Source organism: Neolamprologus brichardi, chromosome 3, assembly GCF_056152115.1.
Source record: "Neolamprologus brichardi isolate AB-2024 chromosome 3, ASM5615211v1, whole genome shotgun sequence".
Lineage (NCBI taxonomy): Eukaryota > Metazoa > Chordata > Actinopteri > Cichliformes > Cichlidae > Neolamprologus > Neolamprologus brichardi.
Genome location: NC_142106.1, coordinates 48221166 through 48238616, shown reverse-complemented (window position 1 = coordinate 48238616; position 17451 = coordinate 48221166). Strand labels below are relative to the sequence as shown.

Genomic DNA, 17451 nt, shown 5'->3' with positions numbered 1-17451 from the left:
TTTTTTAGATAATTAGTTCACTTTGCAATCAGCCTAAGCACTATAATACAGGTAAGCTCTGTGTGTGGAGTACAATGGAGGGAGCAGGAAGAGTGAGAAGTAGAGGAGGCCGAGGAAGAGGACGTGGAGGTGAAGAAGTAGGATGAAGAGGACGACAAGGACAAGGAGGAGCAAGAGGAGGATGAGAAGGGGGGAGAGGAGGACGAGGAGGGGGGAGAGGATTGGTAAGAAGAGTAAGAAATAGAATTGCTGATGACATCAGAGCTACAATAGTGGACCATGTAATCAACCGTGGAATGACCCTGAGGGAAGCTGGCCAACGGGTTCAGCCTAACTCGAGCCACTACTCTGTAGCAAGCATCATAAGGACATTTTGAAATGAGAATCAGTTAGTACAGTCACTTTGCACTAAGATTTGTAGCACAACAATACCATAGATGTAAAAATACTGAAATTGTCACTTTACAGAATTGCTAGACGACCAGATGCTGGGGGCAGAGGAAGCATGTTCACTGCAGAACAAGAAACCCATATAGTCAATATGGCGATTGCAAATAATCCTATACTTGGAAATAAACACTTATGTTTGTTTTGATGTGTGTGAATAATAGTACTTGAAGTTAACTGACATAGCCTACCTTGTGCACAGAGAAAGCAAAAGCCAGATGTGTTTTTTATTCATACCATCAGTGTGCAGTTAGCGCATTGTGTGCTTAGTAGATGATGGCTTGTGTGTACTGTTTGATACGAAAACACCATTTTTACGAAGATGTGAAGAGTTAATCTAGCTGTGTTCGCTTTTGCAAGAGAACTACAATGTTTTGATAATTGGGTGACAGGTTTTCTTATTTGTGTGTAGAGTTTTGCAAAAATAGCCAATAGTTACAAAAAATGTGCTTAAGCAATCAGAAAAAACTGTAAAAGACCCAAAGCAGATGCCCATTAATGAGGGCACATTAACAACATTGCTTTTGGCTGTTTTCACCAATGTCTTGTTCTGCTGGCTGAGGCCACCTACAACACACCAGGGCCAGTGCTGCTGGCCGAGGCTAACTACACCACACCAGGCCCTGTGCTGGTTCCTGAGGCCATCTTCAAAAATCCAGGGCCTGTGCTGCTGGATAAATGCTAAACTGAGTCTTTGGCTTAGGGTATTAGGCAAGCATGCAGGTAGGGTTATAGGATTGTGTTCGTAACTTCAGGTACTGGCCACCTCATCACTTGATTCCATAAATTGACACATTGTGCTGAAGGCAGCAGACGACGGCCATACCACCCTGAGCACGCCTGACCTCGTCTGATCTCGGAAGCTAAGCAGGGCTGGGCTTGGTTAGTACTTGGATGGGACACTGCCTGGGAATACCTGGTGCTGTAAGCCTTTCATGTCATTGAACTGCTTTTGATCCAGAGAAGGGGTGTATTAAAAGACCCAAAGCACCTGCCCATTAATGAGGGCACATTAACGACATTGCTTTTGGCTGTTTTCACCAATGTCTTGTTCTGCTGGCTGAGGCCACATACAACACACCAGGGCGAGTGCTGCTGGCCGAGGCTAACTACACCACACCAGGCCCTGTGCTGGTTCCTGAGGCCATCTTCAAAAATCCAGGGCCTGTGCTGCTGGATAAATGCTAAACTGAGTCTTTGGGTTAGGGTATTAGGCAAGCATGCACGTAGGGTTATAGGATTGTGTTCGTAACTTCAGGTACTGGCCACCTCATCACTTGATTCCATAAATTGACACGTTGTGCTGTGGGCAGCAGCTTACGGCCATACCACCCTGAGTACGCCTGATCTCGGAAGCTAAGCAGGGCTGGGCTTGGTTAGTACTTGGATGGGAGACTGCCTGGGAATACCTGGTGCTGTAAGCCTTTCATTTTCATGTCATTGAACTGCTTTTGATCCAGAGAAGGGGTGTATTAAAAGACCCAAAGCAGCTGCCCATTAATGAGGGCACATTAACGACATTGCTTTTGGCTGTTTTCACCAATGTCTTGTTCTGCTGGCTTAGGCCACCTACAAAACACCAGGGCCAGTGCTGCTGGCCGAGGCTAACTACACCACACCAGGCCCTGTGCTGGTTCCTGGGGCCATCTTCAAAAATCCAGGGCCTGTGCTGCTGGATAAATGCTAAACTGAGTCTTTGGCTTAGGGTATTAGGCAAGCATGCAGGTAGGGTTATAGGATTGTGTTCGTAACTTCAGGTACTGGCCACCTCATCACTTGATTCCATAAATTGACACATTGTGCTGTGGGCAGCAGCTTACGGCCATACCACCCTGAGCACGCCTGCCCTCGTCTGATCTCGGAAGCTAAGCAGGGCTGGGCTTGGTTAGTACTTGGATGGGAGACTGCCTGGGAATACCTGGTGCTGTAAGCCTTTCATTTTCATGTCATTGAACTGCTTTTGATCCAGAGAAGGGGTGTATTAAAAGACCCAAAGCAGATGCCCATTAATGAGGGCACATTAACAACATTGCTTTTGGCTGTTTTCATCAATGTCTTGTTCTGCTGGCTGAGGCCACCTACAACACACCAGGGCCAGTGCTGCTGGCCGAGGCTAACTACACCACACCAGGCCCTGTGCTGGTTCCTGAGGCCATCTTCAAAAATCCAGGGCCTGTGCTGCTGGATAAATGCTAAACTGAGTCTTTGGGTTAGGGTATTAGGCAAGCATGCAGGTAGGGTTATAGGATTGTGTTCGTAACTTCAGGTACTGGCCACCTCTCACTTGATTCCATAAATTGACACATTGTGCTGTGGGCAGCAACATACGGCCATACCACCCTGAGCACACCTGACCTCGTCTGATTTCGGAAGCTAAGCAGGGCTGGGCTTGGTTAGTACTTGGATGGGAGACTGCCTGGGAATATCTGCTGCTGTAAGCGTTTCATTTTCATGTCATTGAACTGCTTTTGATCCAGAGAAGGGGTGTATTAAAAGACCCAAAGCAGCTGCCCATTAATGAGGGCACATTAACGACATTGCTTTTGGCTGTTTTCACCAATGTCTTGTTCTGCTGGCTGAGGCCACCTACAACACACCAGGGCCAGTGCTGCTGGCCGAGGCTAACTACACCACACCAGGCCCTGTGCTGGTTCCTGAGGCCATCTTCAAAAATCCAGGGCCTGTGCTGCTGGATAAATGCTAAACTGAGTCTTTGGCTTAGGGTATTAGGCAAGCCTGCAGGTAGGGTTATAGGATTGTGTTCGTAACTTCAGGTACTGGCCACCTCATCACTTGATTCCATAAATTGACACATTGTGCTGTGGGCAGCAGCTTACGGCCATACCACCCTGAGCACGCCTGACCTCGTCTGATCTCGGAAGCTAAGCAGGGCTGGGCTTGGTTAGTACTTGGATGGGAGACTGCCTGGGAATACCTGGTGCTGTAAGCCTTGCATTTTCATGTCATTGAACTGCTTTTGATTCAGAGAAGGGGTGTATTAAAAGACCCAAAGCAGCTGCCCAATAATGAGGGCACATTAACGACATTGCTTTTGGCTGTTTTCACCAATGTCTTGTTCTGCTGGCTGAGGCCACCTACAACACACCAGGCCCTGTGCTGGTTCCTGAGGCCATCTTCAAAAATCCAGGGCCGATGCTGCTGGATAAATGCTAAACTGAGTCTTTGGCTTAGGGTATTAGGCAAGCATGCAGGTAGGGTTATAGGATTGTGTTCGTAACTTCAGGTACTGGCCACCTCATCACTTGATTCCATAAATTGACACATTGTGCTGTGGGCAGCAGCTTACGGCCATACCACCCTGAGCACGCCTGACCTCGTCTGATCTCGGAAGCTAAGCAGGGCTGGGCTTGGTTAGTACTTGGATGGGAGACTGCCTGGGAATACCTGGTCCTGTAAGCCTTTCATTTTCATGTCATTGAACTGCTTTTGATCCAGAGAAGGGGTGTATTACAGTTTTTTCTGATTGCTTAAGCACATTTTTTGTAACTATTGGCTATTTTTGCAAAACTCTACACACAAATAAGAAAACCTGTCACCCAATTATCAAAACATTGTAGTTCTCTTGCAAAAGCGAACACAGCTAGATTAACTCTTCACACCTTCGTAAAAATGGTGTTTTCGTATCAAACAGTACACACAAGCCATCATCTACTAAGCACACAATGCGCTAACTGCACACTGATGGTATGAATAAAAAACACATCTGGCTTTTGCTTTCTCTGTGCACAAGGTAGGCTATGTCAGTTAACTTCAAGTACTATTATTCACACACATCAAAACAAACATAAGTGTTTATTTCCAAGTATAGGATTATTTGCAATCGCCATATTGACTATATGGGTTTCTTGTTCTGCAGTGAACATGCTTCCTCTGCCCCCAGCATCTGGTCGTCTAGCAATTCTGTAAAGTAACAATTTCAGTATTTTTACATCTATGGTATTGTTGTGCTACAAATCTTAGTGCAAAGTGACTGTACTAACTGATTCTCATTTCAAAATGTCCTTATGATGCTTGCTACAGAGTAGTGGCTCGAGTTAGGCTGAACCCGTTGGCCAGCTTCCCTCAGGGTCATTCCACGGTTGATTACATGGTCCACTATTGTAGCTCTGATGTCATCAGCAATTCTATTTCTTACTCTTCTTACCCTTCCTCTCCCCCCTCCTCGTCCTCCTCTCCCCCCTTCTCATCCTCCTCTTGCTCCTCCTTGTCCTTGTCGTCCTCTTCATCCTACTTCTTCACCTCCACGTCCTCTTCCTCGGCCTCCTCTACTTCTCACTCTTCCTGCTCCCTCCATTGTACTCCACACACAGAGCTTACCTGTATTATAGTGCTTAGGCTGATTGCAAAGTGAACTAATTATCTAAAAAAGTTTTCACAAGTGAAAGTGTGCCAGACAGTTGGCAAAATAGTGTTAATGATAGCCATACATGTGTATAATTTTGCTAGGAGTGTGTTGGAAATTTGGTAATTGAGTGTAAGCAGTGAGTTGTGCCTACAGTTTTGCAAAGTGTGTGTTACAAAATTGCAAACTGAGTGCAAAGCAGTGTTTGTGCTTTTAGATTTGCAAACTCAGTGAGTGGTTTTGCTATAAGTATTAATAGTTTTAGGAATTGTGCTATAAGAATCACAGTTAGGGTTTAAGCATTCAGAAAAAACTGTAATTTTGCTAGGAGTGTGTTGGAAATTTGGTAATTGAGTGTAAGCAATGAGTTGTGCCTACAGTTTTGCAAAGTGTGTGTTACAAAATTGCAAACTGAGTGCAAAGCAGTGTTTGTGCTTTTAGATTTGCAAACTCAGTGAGTGGTTTTGCTATAAGTATTAATAGTTTTAGGAATTGTGCTATAAGAATCACAGTTAGGGTTTAAGCATTCAGAAAAAACTGTAATAGCCATAAATGTGTATAGTTTTGCTAGGAGTGTGTTGATCATTTGGAAATTGAGTGTAAAGCAGTGAGTTGTGTTTACAGTTCTGCAAAAAGAGTGCTGTGCAGTGGATTGTAGCTACAGGTTTGCAAAGTGTGTGTTACAAAATGGCAAACTGAGTGCAAAGTAGTGTTTGTGCTTTTAGTTTTGCAAACTCAGTGAGTGGTTTTGCTATAAGTATTAATAGTTTTAGAAATTGTGCTATAAGAATCACAGTTAGTGTTTAAGCATTCAGAAAAAACTGTAATATACCCCTTCTCTGGATCAAAAGAAGTTCAATGACATGAAAATGAAAGGCTTACAGCACCAGGTATTCCCAGGCAGTCTCCCATCCAAGTACTAACCAAGCCCAACCCTGCTTAGCTTCCGAGATCAGACGAGGTCAGGCGTGCTCAGGGTGGTATGGCCGTAAGCTGCTGCCCACAGCACAATGTGTCAATTTATGGAATCAAGTGATGAGGTGGCCAGTACCTGAAGTTACGAACACAATCCTACAACCCTACATGCATGCTTGCCTAATACCCTAACCCAAAGACTCAGTTTAGCATTTATCCAGCAGCACAGGACCTGGAATTTGAAGATGGCCTCAGGAACCAGCACAGGGCCTGGTGTGTTGTAGTTAGCCTCGGCCAGCAGCACTGGCCCTGGTGTGTTGTAGGTGGCCTCAGCCAGCAGAACAAGACATTGGTGAAAACAGCCAAAAGCAATGTTGTTAATGTGCCCTCATTAATGGGCATCTGCTTTGGGTCTTTTAATACACCCCTTCTCTGGATCAAAAGCAGTTCAATGACATGAAAATGAAAGGCTTACAGCACCAGGTATTCCCAGGCAGTCTCCCATCCAAGTACTAACCAAGCCCAACCCTGCTTAGCTTCCGAGATCAGACGAGGTCAGGCGTGCTCAGGGTGGTATGGCCGTAAGCTGCTGCCCACAGCACAATGTGTCAATTTATGGAATCAAGTGATGAGGTGGCCAGTACCTGAAGTTACGAACACAATCCTATAACCCTACCTGCATGCTTGCCTAATACCCTAAGCCAAAGACTCAGTTTAGCATTTATCCAGCAGCACAGGCCCTGGATTTTTGAAGATGGCCTCAGGAACCAGCACAGGGCCTGGTGTGGTGTAGTTAGCCTCGGCCAGCAGCACTGGCCCTGGTGTGTTGTAGGTGGCTTCAGCCAGCAGAACAAGACATTGGTGAAAACAGCCAAAAGCAATGTCGTTAATGTGCCCTCATTAATGGGCATCTGCTTTGGGTCTTTTAATACACCCCTTCTCTGGATCAAAAGCAGTTCAATGACATGAAAATGAAAGGCTTACAGCACCAGGTATTCACAGGCAGTCTCCCATCCAAGTACTAACCAAGCCCAGCCCTGCTTAGCTTCCGAGATCAGACGAGGTCAGGCGTGCTCAGGGTGGTATGGCCGTAAGCTGCTGCCCACAGCACAATGTGTCAATTTATGGAATCAAGTGATGAGGTGGCCAGTACCTGAAGTTACGAACACAATCCTATAACCCTACCTGCATGCTTGCCTAATACCCTAACCCAAAGACTCAGTTTAGCATTTATCCAGCAGCACAGGCCCTGGATTTTTGAAGATGGCCTCAGGAACCAGCACAGGGCCTGGTGTGGTGTAGTTAGCCTCGGCCAGCAGCACTGGCCCTGGTGTGTTGTAGGTGGCCTCAGCCAGCAGAACAAGACATTGGTGAAAACAGCCAAAAGCGATGTTGTTAATGTGCGCTCATTACAGTTTTTTCTGAATGCTTAAACCCTAACTGTGATTCTTTTAGCACAATTCCTAAAACTATTAATACTTATAGCAAAACCACTCACTGAGTTTGCAAATCTAAAAGCACAAACACTGCTTTGCACTCAGTTTGCAATTTTGTAACACACACTTTGCAAAACTGTAGGCACAACTCACTGCTTACACTCAATTACCAAATTTCCAACACACTCCTAGCAAAATTATACACATGTATGGCTATCATTAACACTATTTTGCCAACTGTCTGGCACACTTTCACTTGTGAAAACTTTTTTAGATAATTAGTTCACTTTGCAATCAGCCTAAGCACTATAATACAGGTAAGCTCTGTGTGTGGAGTACAATGGAGGGAGCAGGAAGAGTGAGAAGTAGAGGAGGCCAAGGAAGAGGACGTGGAGGTGAAGAAGTAGGATGAAGAGGACGACAAGGACAAGGAGGATGAGAAGGGGGGAGAGGAGGACGAGGAGGGGGGAGAGGAAGGGTAAGAAGAGTAAGAAATAGAATTGCTGATGACATCAGAGCTACAATAGTGGACCATGTAATCAACCGTGGAATGACCCTGAGGGAAGCTGGCCAACGGGTTCAGCCTAACTCGAGCCACTACTCTGTAGCAAGCATCATAAGGACATTTTGAAATGAGAATCAGTTAGTACAGTCACTTTGCACTAAGATTTGTAGCACAACAATACCATAGATGTAAAAATACTGAAATTGTTACTTTACAGAATTGCTAGATGACCAGATGCTGGGGGCAGAGGAAGCATGTTCACTGCAGAACAAGAAACCCATATAGTCAATATGGCGATTGCAAATAATCCTATACTTGGAAATAAACACTTATGTTTGTTTTGATGTGTGTGAATAATAGTACTTGAAGTTAACTGACATAGCCTACCTTGTGCACAGAGAAAGCAAAAGCCAGATGTGTTTTTTATTCATACCATCAGTGTGCAGTTAGCGCATTGTGTGCTTAGTAGATGATGGCTTGTGTGTACTGTTTGATACGAAAACACCATTTTTACGAAGGTGTGAAGAGTTAATCTAGCTGTGTTCGCTTTTGCAAGAGAACTACAATGTTTTGATAATTGGGTGACAGGTTTTCTTATTTGTGTGTAGAGTTTTGCAAAAATAGCCAATAGTTACAAAAAATGTGCTTAAGCAATCAGAAAAAACTGTAATACACCCCTTCTCTGGATCAAAAGCAGTTCAATGACATGAAAATGAAAGGCTTACAGCACCAGGTATTCCCAGTTAGTCTCCCATCCAAGTACTAACCAAGCCCAGCCCTGCTTAGCTTCCGAGATCTGACGAGGTCAGGCGTGCTCAGGGTGGTATGGCCGTAAGCTGCTGCCCACAGCACAATGTGTCAATTTATGGAATCAAGTGATGAGGTTGCCAGTACCTGAAGTTACGAACACAATCCTATAACCCTACCTGCATGCTTGCTTAATACCCTAAGCCAAAGACTCAGTTTAGCATTTATCCAGCAGCACAGGCCCTGGATTTTTGAAGATGGCCTCAGGAACCAGCACAGGGCCTGGTGTGGTGTAGTTAGCTTCGGCCAGCAGCACTGGCCCTGGTGTGTTGTAGGTGGCCTCAGCCAGCAGAACAAGACATTGGTGAAAACAGTCAAAAGCAATGTTGTTAATGTGCCCTCATTAGTGGGCATCTGCTTTGGGTCTTTTAATACACCCCTTCTCTGGATCAAAAGCAGTTCAATGACATGAAAAGGAAAGGCTTACAGCACCAGGTATTCCCAGGCAGTCTCCCATCCAAGTACTAACCAAGCCCAGCCCTGCTTAGCTTCCGAGATCAGAGGAGGTCAGGGGTGCTCAGGGTGGTATGGCCGTAAGCTGCTGCCCACAGCACAATGTGTCAATTTATGGAATCAAGTGATGAGGTGGCCAGTACCTGAAGTTACGAACACAATCCTATAACCCTACCTGCATGCTTGCCTAATACCCTAACCCAAAGACTCAGTTTAGCATTTATCCAGCAGCACAGGACCTGGAATTTGAAGATGGCCTCAGGAACCAGCACAGGGCCTGGTGTGGTGTAGTTAGCCTGGGCCAGCAGCACTGGCCCTGGTGTTTTGTAGGTGGCCTCAGCCAGCAGAACAAGACATTGGTGAAAAAAGCCAAAAGCAATGTTGTTAATGTGCCCTCATTAACGGGCAGCTGCTTTGGGTCTTTTAATACACCCCTTCTCTGGATCAAAAGCAGTTCAATGACATGAAAATGAAAGGCTTACAGCACCAGGTATTCCCAGGCAGTCTCCCATCCAAGTACTAACCAAGCCAAGCCCTGCTTAGCTTCCGAGATCAGACGAGGTCAGGCGTGCTCAGGGTGGTATGGCCGTAAGGTGCTGCCCACAGCACAATGTGTCAATTTATGGAATCAAGTGATGAGGTGGCCAGTACCTGAAGTTACGAACACAATCCTATAACCCTACCTGCATGCTTGCCTAATACCCTAACCCAAAGACTCAGTTTAGCATTTATCCAGCAGCACAGGATCTGGATTTTTGAAGATGGCCTCAGGAACGAGCACAGGGACTGGTGTGGTGTAGTTAGCCTCGGCCAGCAGCACTGGCCCTGGTGTGTTGTAGGTGGCCTCAGCCAGCAGAACAAGACATTGGTGAAAACAGCCAAAAGCAATGTCGTTAATGTGCCCTCATTAATGGGCAGCTGCTTTGGGTCTTTTAATACACCCCTTCTCTGGATCAAAAGCAGTTCAATGACATGAAAATGAAAGGCTTACAGCACCAGGTATTCCCAGGCAGTCTCCCATCCAAGTACTAACCAAGTCCAACCCTGCTTAGCTTCCGAGATCAGACGAGGTCAGGCGTGCTCAGGGTGGTATGGCCGTAAGCTGCTGCCCACAGCACAATGTGTCAATTTATGGAATCAAGTGATGAGGTGGCCAGTACCTGAAGTTACGAACACAATCCTATAACCCTACCTGCATGCTTGCCTAATACCCTAAGCCAAAGACTCAGTTTAGCATTTATCCAGCAGCACAGGCCCTGGATTTTTGAAGATGGCCTCAGGAACCAGCACAGGGCCTGGTGTGGTGTAGTTAGCCTCGGCCAGCAGCACTGGCCCTGGTGTGTTGTAGGTGGCCTCAGCCAGCAGAACAAGACATTGGTGAAAACAGCCAAAAGCAATGTCGTTAATGTGCCCTCATTAATGGGCAGCTGCTTTGGGTCTTTTAATACACCCCTTCTCTGGATCAAAAGCAGTTCAATGACATGAGAGGCTTACAGCACCAGGTATTCCCAGGCAGTCTCCCATCCAAGTACTAACCAAGCCCAGCCCTGCTCAGCTTCCGAGATCAGACGAGGTCAGGCGTGCTCAGGGTGGTATGGCCGTAAGCTGCTGCCCACAGCACAATGTGTCAATTTATGGAATCAAGTGATGAGATGGCCAGTCCCTGAAGTTACGAACGCAATCCTATAACCCTACCTGCATGCTTGCCTAATACCCTAAGCCAAAGACTCAGTTTGGCATTCATCCAGCAGCACAGGCCCTGGATTTTTGAAGATGGCCTCAGGAACCAGCACAGGGCCTGGTGTGGTGTAGTTAGCCTCGGCCAGCAGCACTGGCCCTGGTGTGTTGTAGGTGGCCTGAGCCAGCAGAACAAGACATTGGTGAAAACAGCCAAAAGCAATGTCGTTAATGTGCCCTCATTAATGGGCAGCTGCTTTGGGTCTTTTAATACACCCCTTCTCTGGATCAAAAGCAGTTCAATGACATGAAAAGGAAAGGCTTACAGCACCAGGTATTCCCAGGCAGTCTCCCATCCAAGTACTAACCAAGCCCAGCCCTGCTTAGCTTCCGAGATCAGACGAGGTCAGGCGTGCTCAGGGTGGTATGGCCGTAAGCTGCTGCCCATAGCACAATGTGTCAATTTATGGAATCAAGTGATGAGGTGGCCAGTACCTGAAGTTACGAACACAATCCTATAACCCTACCTGCATGCTTGCCTAATACCCTAACCCAAAGACTCAGTTTAGCATTTATCCAGCAGCACAGGCCCTGGATTTTTGAAGATGGCCTCAGGAACCAGCACAGGGCCTGGTGTGGTGTAGTTAGCCTCGGCCAGCAGCACTGGCCCTGGTCTGTTGTAGGTGGCCTCAGCCAGCAGAACAAGACATTGGTGAAAACAGCCAAAAGCAATGTCGTTAATGTGCCCTCATTAATGGGCAGCTGCTTTGGGTCTTTTACAGTTTTTTCTGAATGCTTAACCCCTAACTGTGATTCTTATAGCACAATTCCTAAAACTATTAATACTTATAGCAAAACCACTCACTGAGTTTGCAAATCTAAAAGCACAAACACTGCTTTGCACTCAGTTTGCAATTTTGTAACACACACTTTGCAAAACTGTAGGCACAACTCACTGCTTACACTCAATTACCAAATTTCCAACACACTCCTAGCAAAATTATACACATGTATGGCTGTCATTAACACTATTTTGCCAACTGTCTGGCACACTTTCACTTGTGAAAACTTTTTTAGATAATTAGTTCACTTTGCAATCAGCCTAAGCACTATAATACAGGTAAGCTCTGTGTGTGGAGTACAATGGAGGGAGCAGGAAGAGTGAGAAGTAGAGGAGGCCGAGGAAGAGGACGTGGAGGTGAAGAAGTAGGATGAAGAGGACGACAAGGACAAGGAGGAGCAAGAGGAGGATGAGAAGGGGGGAGAGGAGGACGAGGAGGGGGGAGAGGAAGGGTAAGAAGAGTAAGAAATAGAATTGCTGATGACATCAGAGCTACAATAGTGGACCATGTAATCAACCGTGGAATGACCCTGAGGGAAGCTGGCCAACGGGTTCAGCCTAACTCGAGCCACTACTCTGTAGCAAGCATCATAAGGACATTTTGAAATGAGAATCAGTTAGTACAGTCACTTTGCACTAAGATTTGTAGCACAACAATACCATAGATGTAAAAATACTGAAATTGTTACTTTACAGAATTGCTAGATGACCAGATGCTGGGGGCAGAGGAAGCATGTTCACTGCAGAACAAGAAACCCATATAGTCAATATGGCGATTGCAAATAATCCTATACTTGGAAATAAACACTTATGTTTGTTTTGATGTGTGTGAATAATAGTACTTGAAGTTAACTGACATAGCCTACCTTGTGCACAGAGAAAGCAAAAGCCAGATGTGTTTTTTATTCATACCATCAGTGTGCAGTTAGCGCATTGTGTGCTTAGTAGATGATGGCTTGTGTGTACTGTTTGATACGAAAACACCATTTTTACGAAGGTGTGAAGAGTTAATCTAGCTGTGTTCGCTTTTGCAAGAGAACTACAATGTTTTGATAATTGGGTGACAGGTTTTCTTATTTGTGTGTAGAGTTTTGCAAAAATAGCCAATAGTTACAAAAAATGTGCTTACAGTTTTTTCTGAATGCTTAAACCCTAACTGTGATTCTTATAGCACAATTCCTAAAACTATTAACACTTATAGCAAAACCACTCACTGAGTTTGCAAAACTAAAAGCACAAACACTGCTTTGCACTCAGTTTGCAATTTTGTAACACACACTTTGCAGAACTTTAAACACAACTCACTGCTTACACTCAATTACCAAATTTCCAACACACTCCTAGCAAAATTATACACATGTATGGCTATCATTAACACTATTTTGCCAACTGTCTGGCACACTTTCACATGTGAAAACTGTTTTAGATAATTAGTCCACTTTTCAATCAGCCTAAGCACTATAAACAGGCCACAGGTAAGCTGTCTATGTGGAGTACAATGGAAGGAGCAGTAAGAGTGAGAAGAGTGAGAATCAGAGGAGGCCGAGGGAGAGGACGTGGAGGTGAAGAAGTTGGAGGAAGAGGACGTGGAGGTGAAGAAGTTGGAGGAAGAGGACGTGGAGGTGAAGAAGCAAGAGGGTTAGAGGAAGTTAGAGGAAGAGGACAAAGAGGAGCAAGAAGAGGACGAGGAGGGGAAAGAGGAAGGGTAAGAAGAGTAAGAAACAGAATAACTGATGACATCAGGGCTACAATAGTGGACCATGTCATCAACCATGGGATGACCCTGAGGGAAGCTGGCCAACGGGTTCAGCCTAAACTGAGCCGCTACACTGTGGCAAGCATCATTAGGACATTTCGAAATGAGAATCGGTAAGTACTTTGTAGCACTGCCATACTCTAATGAGAAACACAACAGTACCATACATGCAAAAATACTGAAATTGTTACTTTACAGAATTGCTAGACGTGCAGATATTGGGGGCAGAGGCAGAATGTTCACTCCAGAGCAAGAGACCCATATAGTGAACATGGTGATTGCCAATAATGCAATAAGACTGCGCGAAATACAGCAGCGCATAATTGATAATGACACCATCTTTCAAAATATACACAGTGCAAGCATTTCTACACTAAGTCGTGTACTTGCGCGCCACAGAATAAGAATGAAGCAAATTTACAGAGTTCCTTTCGAGAGAAACACAGAACGTGTAAAGCAACTGCGATATGACTATGTGCAGGTAAGCTAGTGTCATTGGTTCTGAATTTGGAAGTGCATACTGTAGTGCTGTGCATGGGCCTGATGTGTTGCATTTGTTTTGTCTTGTCCAGAGAGTGATGGAACTAGAAGCAGATGCAACGGGACATGAGCTACTTTTTGTAGATGAGGCCGGTTTTAACCTCAGTAAAACCAGGAGACGTGGCAGGAACATTATTGGACACCGTGCCATCATCAATGTCCCAGGACAACGTGGTGGTAACATAACCCTGTGTGCAGCTATAAGCCAAAATGGTGTTGTTCACCATCATGCAACCATAGGCCCATACAACACTGCACACATTATTGCATTCCTGGACACCTTGCATGACATGCTCACTTTTCAGAGACCAGAGCAGACCCGATATGTCATCATATGGGACAATGTTAGTTTCCATAGGGCTGCTTTGGTCCGCAACTGGTTTACAGACCACCCATCCTTCATGGCACTCAACCTCCCTCCATACTCTCCATTCTTAAATCCCATCGAGGAGTTCTTCTCTGCCTGGCGCTGGAAAGTGTACGACCGTCATCCTCATCAACAGGTAGCCCTTTTACAGGCAATGGAGGAGGCATGTGGAGATATTGACCAGGCATCATGTCAGGCCTGGATACGGCATTCAAGGAGATATTTTCCCCGGTGCCTTGGACTGGAGGATATCGCATACGATGTGGACGAAATTTTGTGGCCGGACCCAAAAACACGACATGATGTAGGCTGATTGTCTTTTTTTTCCCTTTTTTTTGTGAAATTCCTATTTTGTGTTCTGACTTTGTCTTGGTTTTGATGAGTGTGAATAAACACCAATACTTGAAGTTTGGATCCTTGTATGTTTACATGACACTATGACAAAAGTGTGACCTCAAATTGACATCTGTACACAGAGAAAGCAAAAGCCAGATGTGTTTTGTATTCATACCATCAGTGTGCAGTTGGCGCATTGTGTGCTTAGTAGATGATGGCTTGTGTGTACTGTTTGATACGAAAACACCATTTTTACGAAGGTGTGAAGAGTTAATCTAGCTGTGTTCGCTTTTGCAAGAGAACTACAATGTTTTGATAATTGGGTGACAGGTTTTCTGATTTGTGTGTAGAGTTTTGCAAAAATAGCCAATAGTTACAAAAAATGTGCTTAAGCAATCAGAAAAAACTGTAAGCAATCAGAAAAAACTGTAATACACCCCTTCTCTGGATCAAAAGCAGTTCAATGACATGAAAATGAAAGGCTTACAGCACCAGGTATTCCCAGTTAGTCTCCCATCCAAGTACTAACCAAGCCCAGCCCTGCTTAGCTTCCGAGATCAGACGAGGTCAGGCGTGCTCAGGGTGGTATGGCCGTAAGCTGCTGCCCACAGCACAATGTGTCAATTTATGGAATCAAGTGATGAGGTTGCCAGTACCTGAAGTTACGAACACAATCCTATAACCCTACCTGCATGCTTGCTTAATACCCTAAGCCAAAGACTCAGTTTAGCATTTATCCAGCAGCACAGGCCCTGGATTTTTGAAGATGGCCTCAGGAACCAGCACAGGGCCTGGTGTGGTGTAGTTAGCTTCGGCCAGCAGCACTGGCCCTGGTGTGTTGTAGGTGGCCTCAGCCAGCAGAACAAGACATTGGTGAAAACAGTCAAAAGCAATGTTGTTAATGTGCCCTCATTAGTGGGCATCTGCTTTGGGTCTTTTAATACACCCCTTCTCTGGATCAAAAGCAGTTCAATGACATGAAAAGGAAAGGCTTACAGCACCAGGTATTCCCAGGCAGTCTCCCATCCAAGTACTAACCAAGCCAAGCCCTGCTTAGCTTCCGAGATCAGACGAGGTCAGGCGTGCTCAGGGTGGTATGGCCGTAAGGTGCTGCCCACAGCACAATGTTTCAATTTATGGAATCAAGTGATGAGGTGGCCAGTACCTGAAGTTACGAACACAATCCTATAACCCTACCTGCATGCTTGCCTAATACCCTAACCCAAAGACTCAGTTTAGCATTTATCCAGCAGCACAGGCCCTGGATTTTTGAAGATGGCCTCAGGAACCAGCACAGGGCCTTGTGTGGTGTAGTTAGCCTCGGCCAGCAGCACTGGCCCTGGTGTGCTGTATGTGGCCTCAGCCAGCAGAACAAGACATTGGTGAAAACAGCCAAAAGCAATGTCGTTAATGTGCCCTCATTAATGGGCAGCTGCTTTGGGTCTTTTAATACACCCCTTCTCTGGATCAAAAACAGTTCAATGACATGAAAATGATAGGCTTACAGCACCAGGTATTCCCAGGCAGTCTCCCATCCAAGTACTAACCAAGCCCAGCCCTGCTTAGCGTCTGAGATCAGACGAGGTCAGGCGTGCTCAGGGTGGTATGGCCGTAAGCTGCTGCCCACAGCACAATGTGTCAATTTATGGAATCAAGTGATGAGGTGGCCAGTACCTGAAGTTATGAACACAATCCTATAACCCTACCTGCATGCTTTCCTAATACCCTAACCCAAAGACTCAGTTTAGCATTCATCCAGCAGCACAGGCCCTGGATTTTTGAAGATGGTCTCAGGAACCAGCACAGGGCCTGGTGTGGTGTAGCTAGCCTCGGCCAGCAGCACTGGCCCTGGTGTGTTGTCGGTGGCCTCAGCCAGCAGAACAAGACATTGGTGAAAACAGCCAAAAGCAATGTCGTTAATGTGCCCTCATTAATGGGCAGCTGCTTTGGATCTTTTAATACACCCCTTCTCTGGAACAAAAGCAGTTCAATGACATGAAAATGAAAGGCTTACAGCACCAGGTATTTCCAGGCAGTCTCCCATCCAAGTACTAACCAAGCCCAGCCCTGCTTAGCTTCCGAGATCAGACGAGGTCAGGCGTGCTCAGGGTGGTATGGCCGTAAGCTGCTGCCCACAGCACAATGTGTCAATTTATGGAATCAAGTGATGAGGTGGCCATAACCTGAAGTTACGAACACAATCCTATAACCCTACCTGCATGCTTGCCTAATACCGTAAGCCAAAGACTCAGTTTAGTATTTATCCAGCAGCACAGGCCCTGGATTTTTGAAGATGGCCTCAGGAACCAGCACAGGGCCTGGTGTGGTGTAGTTAACCTCGGCCAGCAGCACTGGCCCTGGTGTGTTGTAGGTGGCCTCAGCCAGCAGAACAAGACATTGGTGAAAACAGCCAAAAGCAATGTCGTTAATGTGCCCTCATTAATGGGCAGCTGCTTTGGGTCTTTTAATACACCCCTTCTCTGGATCAAAAGCAGTTCAATGACATGAAAATGAAAGGCTTACAGCACCAGGTATTCCCCGACAGTCTCCCATCCAAGTACTAACCAAGCCCAAGCCCTGCTTAGCTCCCGAGATCAGACGAGGTCAGGCGTACTCAGGGTGGTATTGCCGTAAGCTGCTGCCCACAGCACAATGTTTCAACTTATGGAATCAAGTGATGAGGTGGCCAGTACCTGAAGTTACGAACACAATCCTATAACCCTACCTGCATGCTTGCCTAATACCCTAAGCCAAAGACTCAGTTTAGCATTTATCCAGCAGCACAGGCCCTGGATTTTTGAAGATGGCCTCAGGAACCAGCACAGGGCCTGGTGTGGTGTAGTTAGCCTCGGCCAGCAGCACTGGCCCTGGTGTGTTGTAGGTGGCCTCAGCCAGCAGAACAAGACATTGGTGAAAACAGCCAAAAGCAATGTCGTTAATGTGCCATCATTAATGGGCAGCTGCTTTGGGTCTTTTAATAGACCCCTTCTCTGGATCAAAAGCAGTTC

At 45.8% G+C, this 17451-nt stretch overlaps 1 protein-coding gene, 5 non-coding genes and 15 pseudogenes across 6 annotated transcripts; 7 read left to right on the top strand and 14 right to left on the bottom strand.

Annotated features, from left to right (window-relative positions):
* The first annotated feature begins 1259 nt into the window (after positions 1–1259).
* On the top strand, positions 1260–1378 carry LOC148104599 (5S ribosomal RNA; annotated as a pseudogene).
* Positions 1379–1762: 384 nt separating this feature from the next.
* On the top strand, positions 1763–1871 carry LOC148104598 (5S ribosomal RNA; annotated as a pseudogene).
* A 390-nt stretch (positions 1872–2261) lies between these two features.
* Positions 2262–2380, top strand: LOC148104597 (5S ribosomal RNA; annotated as a pseudogene).
* Positions 2381–2769: 389 nt separating this feature from the next.
* On the top strand, positions 2770–2888 carry LOC148104596 (5S ribosomal RNA; annotated as a pseudogene).
* Positions 2889–3278: 390 nt separating this feature from the next.
* Positions 3279–3397, top strand: LOC148104595 (5S ribosomal RNA). The gene has a single exon (XR_015718722.1). It is a non-coding gene; the product is annotated as a 5S ribosomal RNA (ribosomal RNA).
* Positions 3398–3748: 351 nt separating this feature from the next.
* On the top strand, positions 3749–3867 carry LOC148104594 (5S ribosomal RNA; annotated as a pseudogene).
* Positions 3868–5685: 1818 nt separating this feature from the next.
* LOC148104593 (5S ribosomal RNA) lies at positions 5686–5804 on the bottom strand. The gene has a single exon (XR_015718686.1). It is a non-coding gene; the product is annotated as a 5S ribosomal RNA (ribosomal RNA).
* Positions 5805–6193: 389 nt separating this feature from the next.
* Positions 6194–6312, bottom strand: LOC148104592 (5S ribosomal RNA). Its single transcript, XR_015718685.1, has one exon. It is a non-coding gene; the product is annotated as a 5S ribosomal RNA (ribosomal RNA).
* A 390-nt stretch (positions 6313–6702) lies between these two features.
* LOC148104591 (5S ribosomal RNA) lies at positions 6703–6821 on the bottom strand (annotated as a pseudogene).
* A 1563-nt stretch (positions 6822–8384) lies between these two features.
* On the bottom strand, positions 8385–8503 carry LOC148104590 (5S ribosomal RNA; annotated as a pseudogene).
* Positions 8504–8893: 390 nt separating this feature from the next.
* On the bottom strand, positions 8894–9012 carry LOC148104589 (5S ribosomal RNA; annotated as a pseudogene).
* Positions 9013–9401: 389 nt separating this feature from the next.
* On the bottom strand, positions 9402–9520 carry LOC148104588 (5S ribosomal RNA; annotated as a pseudogene).
* Positions 9521–9910: 390 nt separating this feature from the next.
* On the bottom strand, positions 9911–10029 carry LOC148104587 (5S ribosomal RNA; annotated as a pseudogene).
* A 384-nt stretch (positions 10030–10413) lies between these two features.
* LOC148104586 (5S ribosomal RNA) lies at positions 10414–10532 on the bottom strand (annotated as a pseudogene).
* A 390-nt stretch (positions 10533–10922) lies between these two features.
* LOC148104585 (5S ribosomal RNA) lies at positions 10923–11041 on the bottom strand. The gene has a single exon (XR_015718721.1). It is a non-coding gene; the product is annotated as a 5S ribosomal RNA (ribosomal RNA).
* A 2262-nt stretch (positions 11042–13303) lies between these two features.
* LOC148104584 (uncharacterized) lies at positions 13304–14420 on the top strand. The gene is made up of 2 exons (XM_087838358.1): positions 13304–13681; positions 13773–14420. Exons 1-2 carry the CDS (start codon positions 13304–13306, stop codon positions 14418–14420), a joined length of 1026 nt encoding a protein of 341 aa, XP_087694484.1.
* Positions 14421–14923: 503 nt separating this feature from the next.
* On the bottom strand, positions 14924–15042 carry LOC148104583 (5S ribosomal RNA; annotated as a pseudogene).
* A 390-nt stretch (positions 15043–15432) lies between these two features.
* LOC148104582 (5S ribosomal RNA) lies at positions 15433–15551 on the bottom strand (annotated as a pseudogene).
* A 390-nt stretch (positions 15552–15941) lies between these two features.
* On the bottom strand, positions 15942–16060 carry LOC148104581 (5S ribosomal RNA). Its single transcript, XR_015718924.1, has one exon. It is a non-coding gene; the product is annotated as a 5S ribosomal RNA (ribosomal RNA).
* Positions 16061–16450: 390 nt separating this feature from the next.
* On the bottom strand, positions 16451–16569 carry LOC148104580 (5S ribosomal RNA; annotated as a pseudogene).
* Positions 16570–16959: 390 nt separating this feature from the next.
* On the bottom strand, positions 16960–17079 carry LOC148104579 (5S ribosomal RNA; annotated as a pseudogene).
* Positions 17080–17451: the final 372 nt, after the last annotated feature.

Coding starts and splice junctions, on each gene's coding strand:
- LOC148104584 (XM_087838358.1), top strand. CDS start 13,304: ATGAGAATCGGTAAGTACTTTGTAGCACTGCCATACTCTAATGAGAAA. Junction 13,682..13,772: donor TGCGATATGACTATGTGCAG/GTAAGCTAGTGT, acceptor TGTCTTGTCCAG/AGAGTGATGGAACTAGAAGC.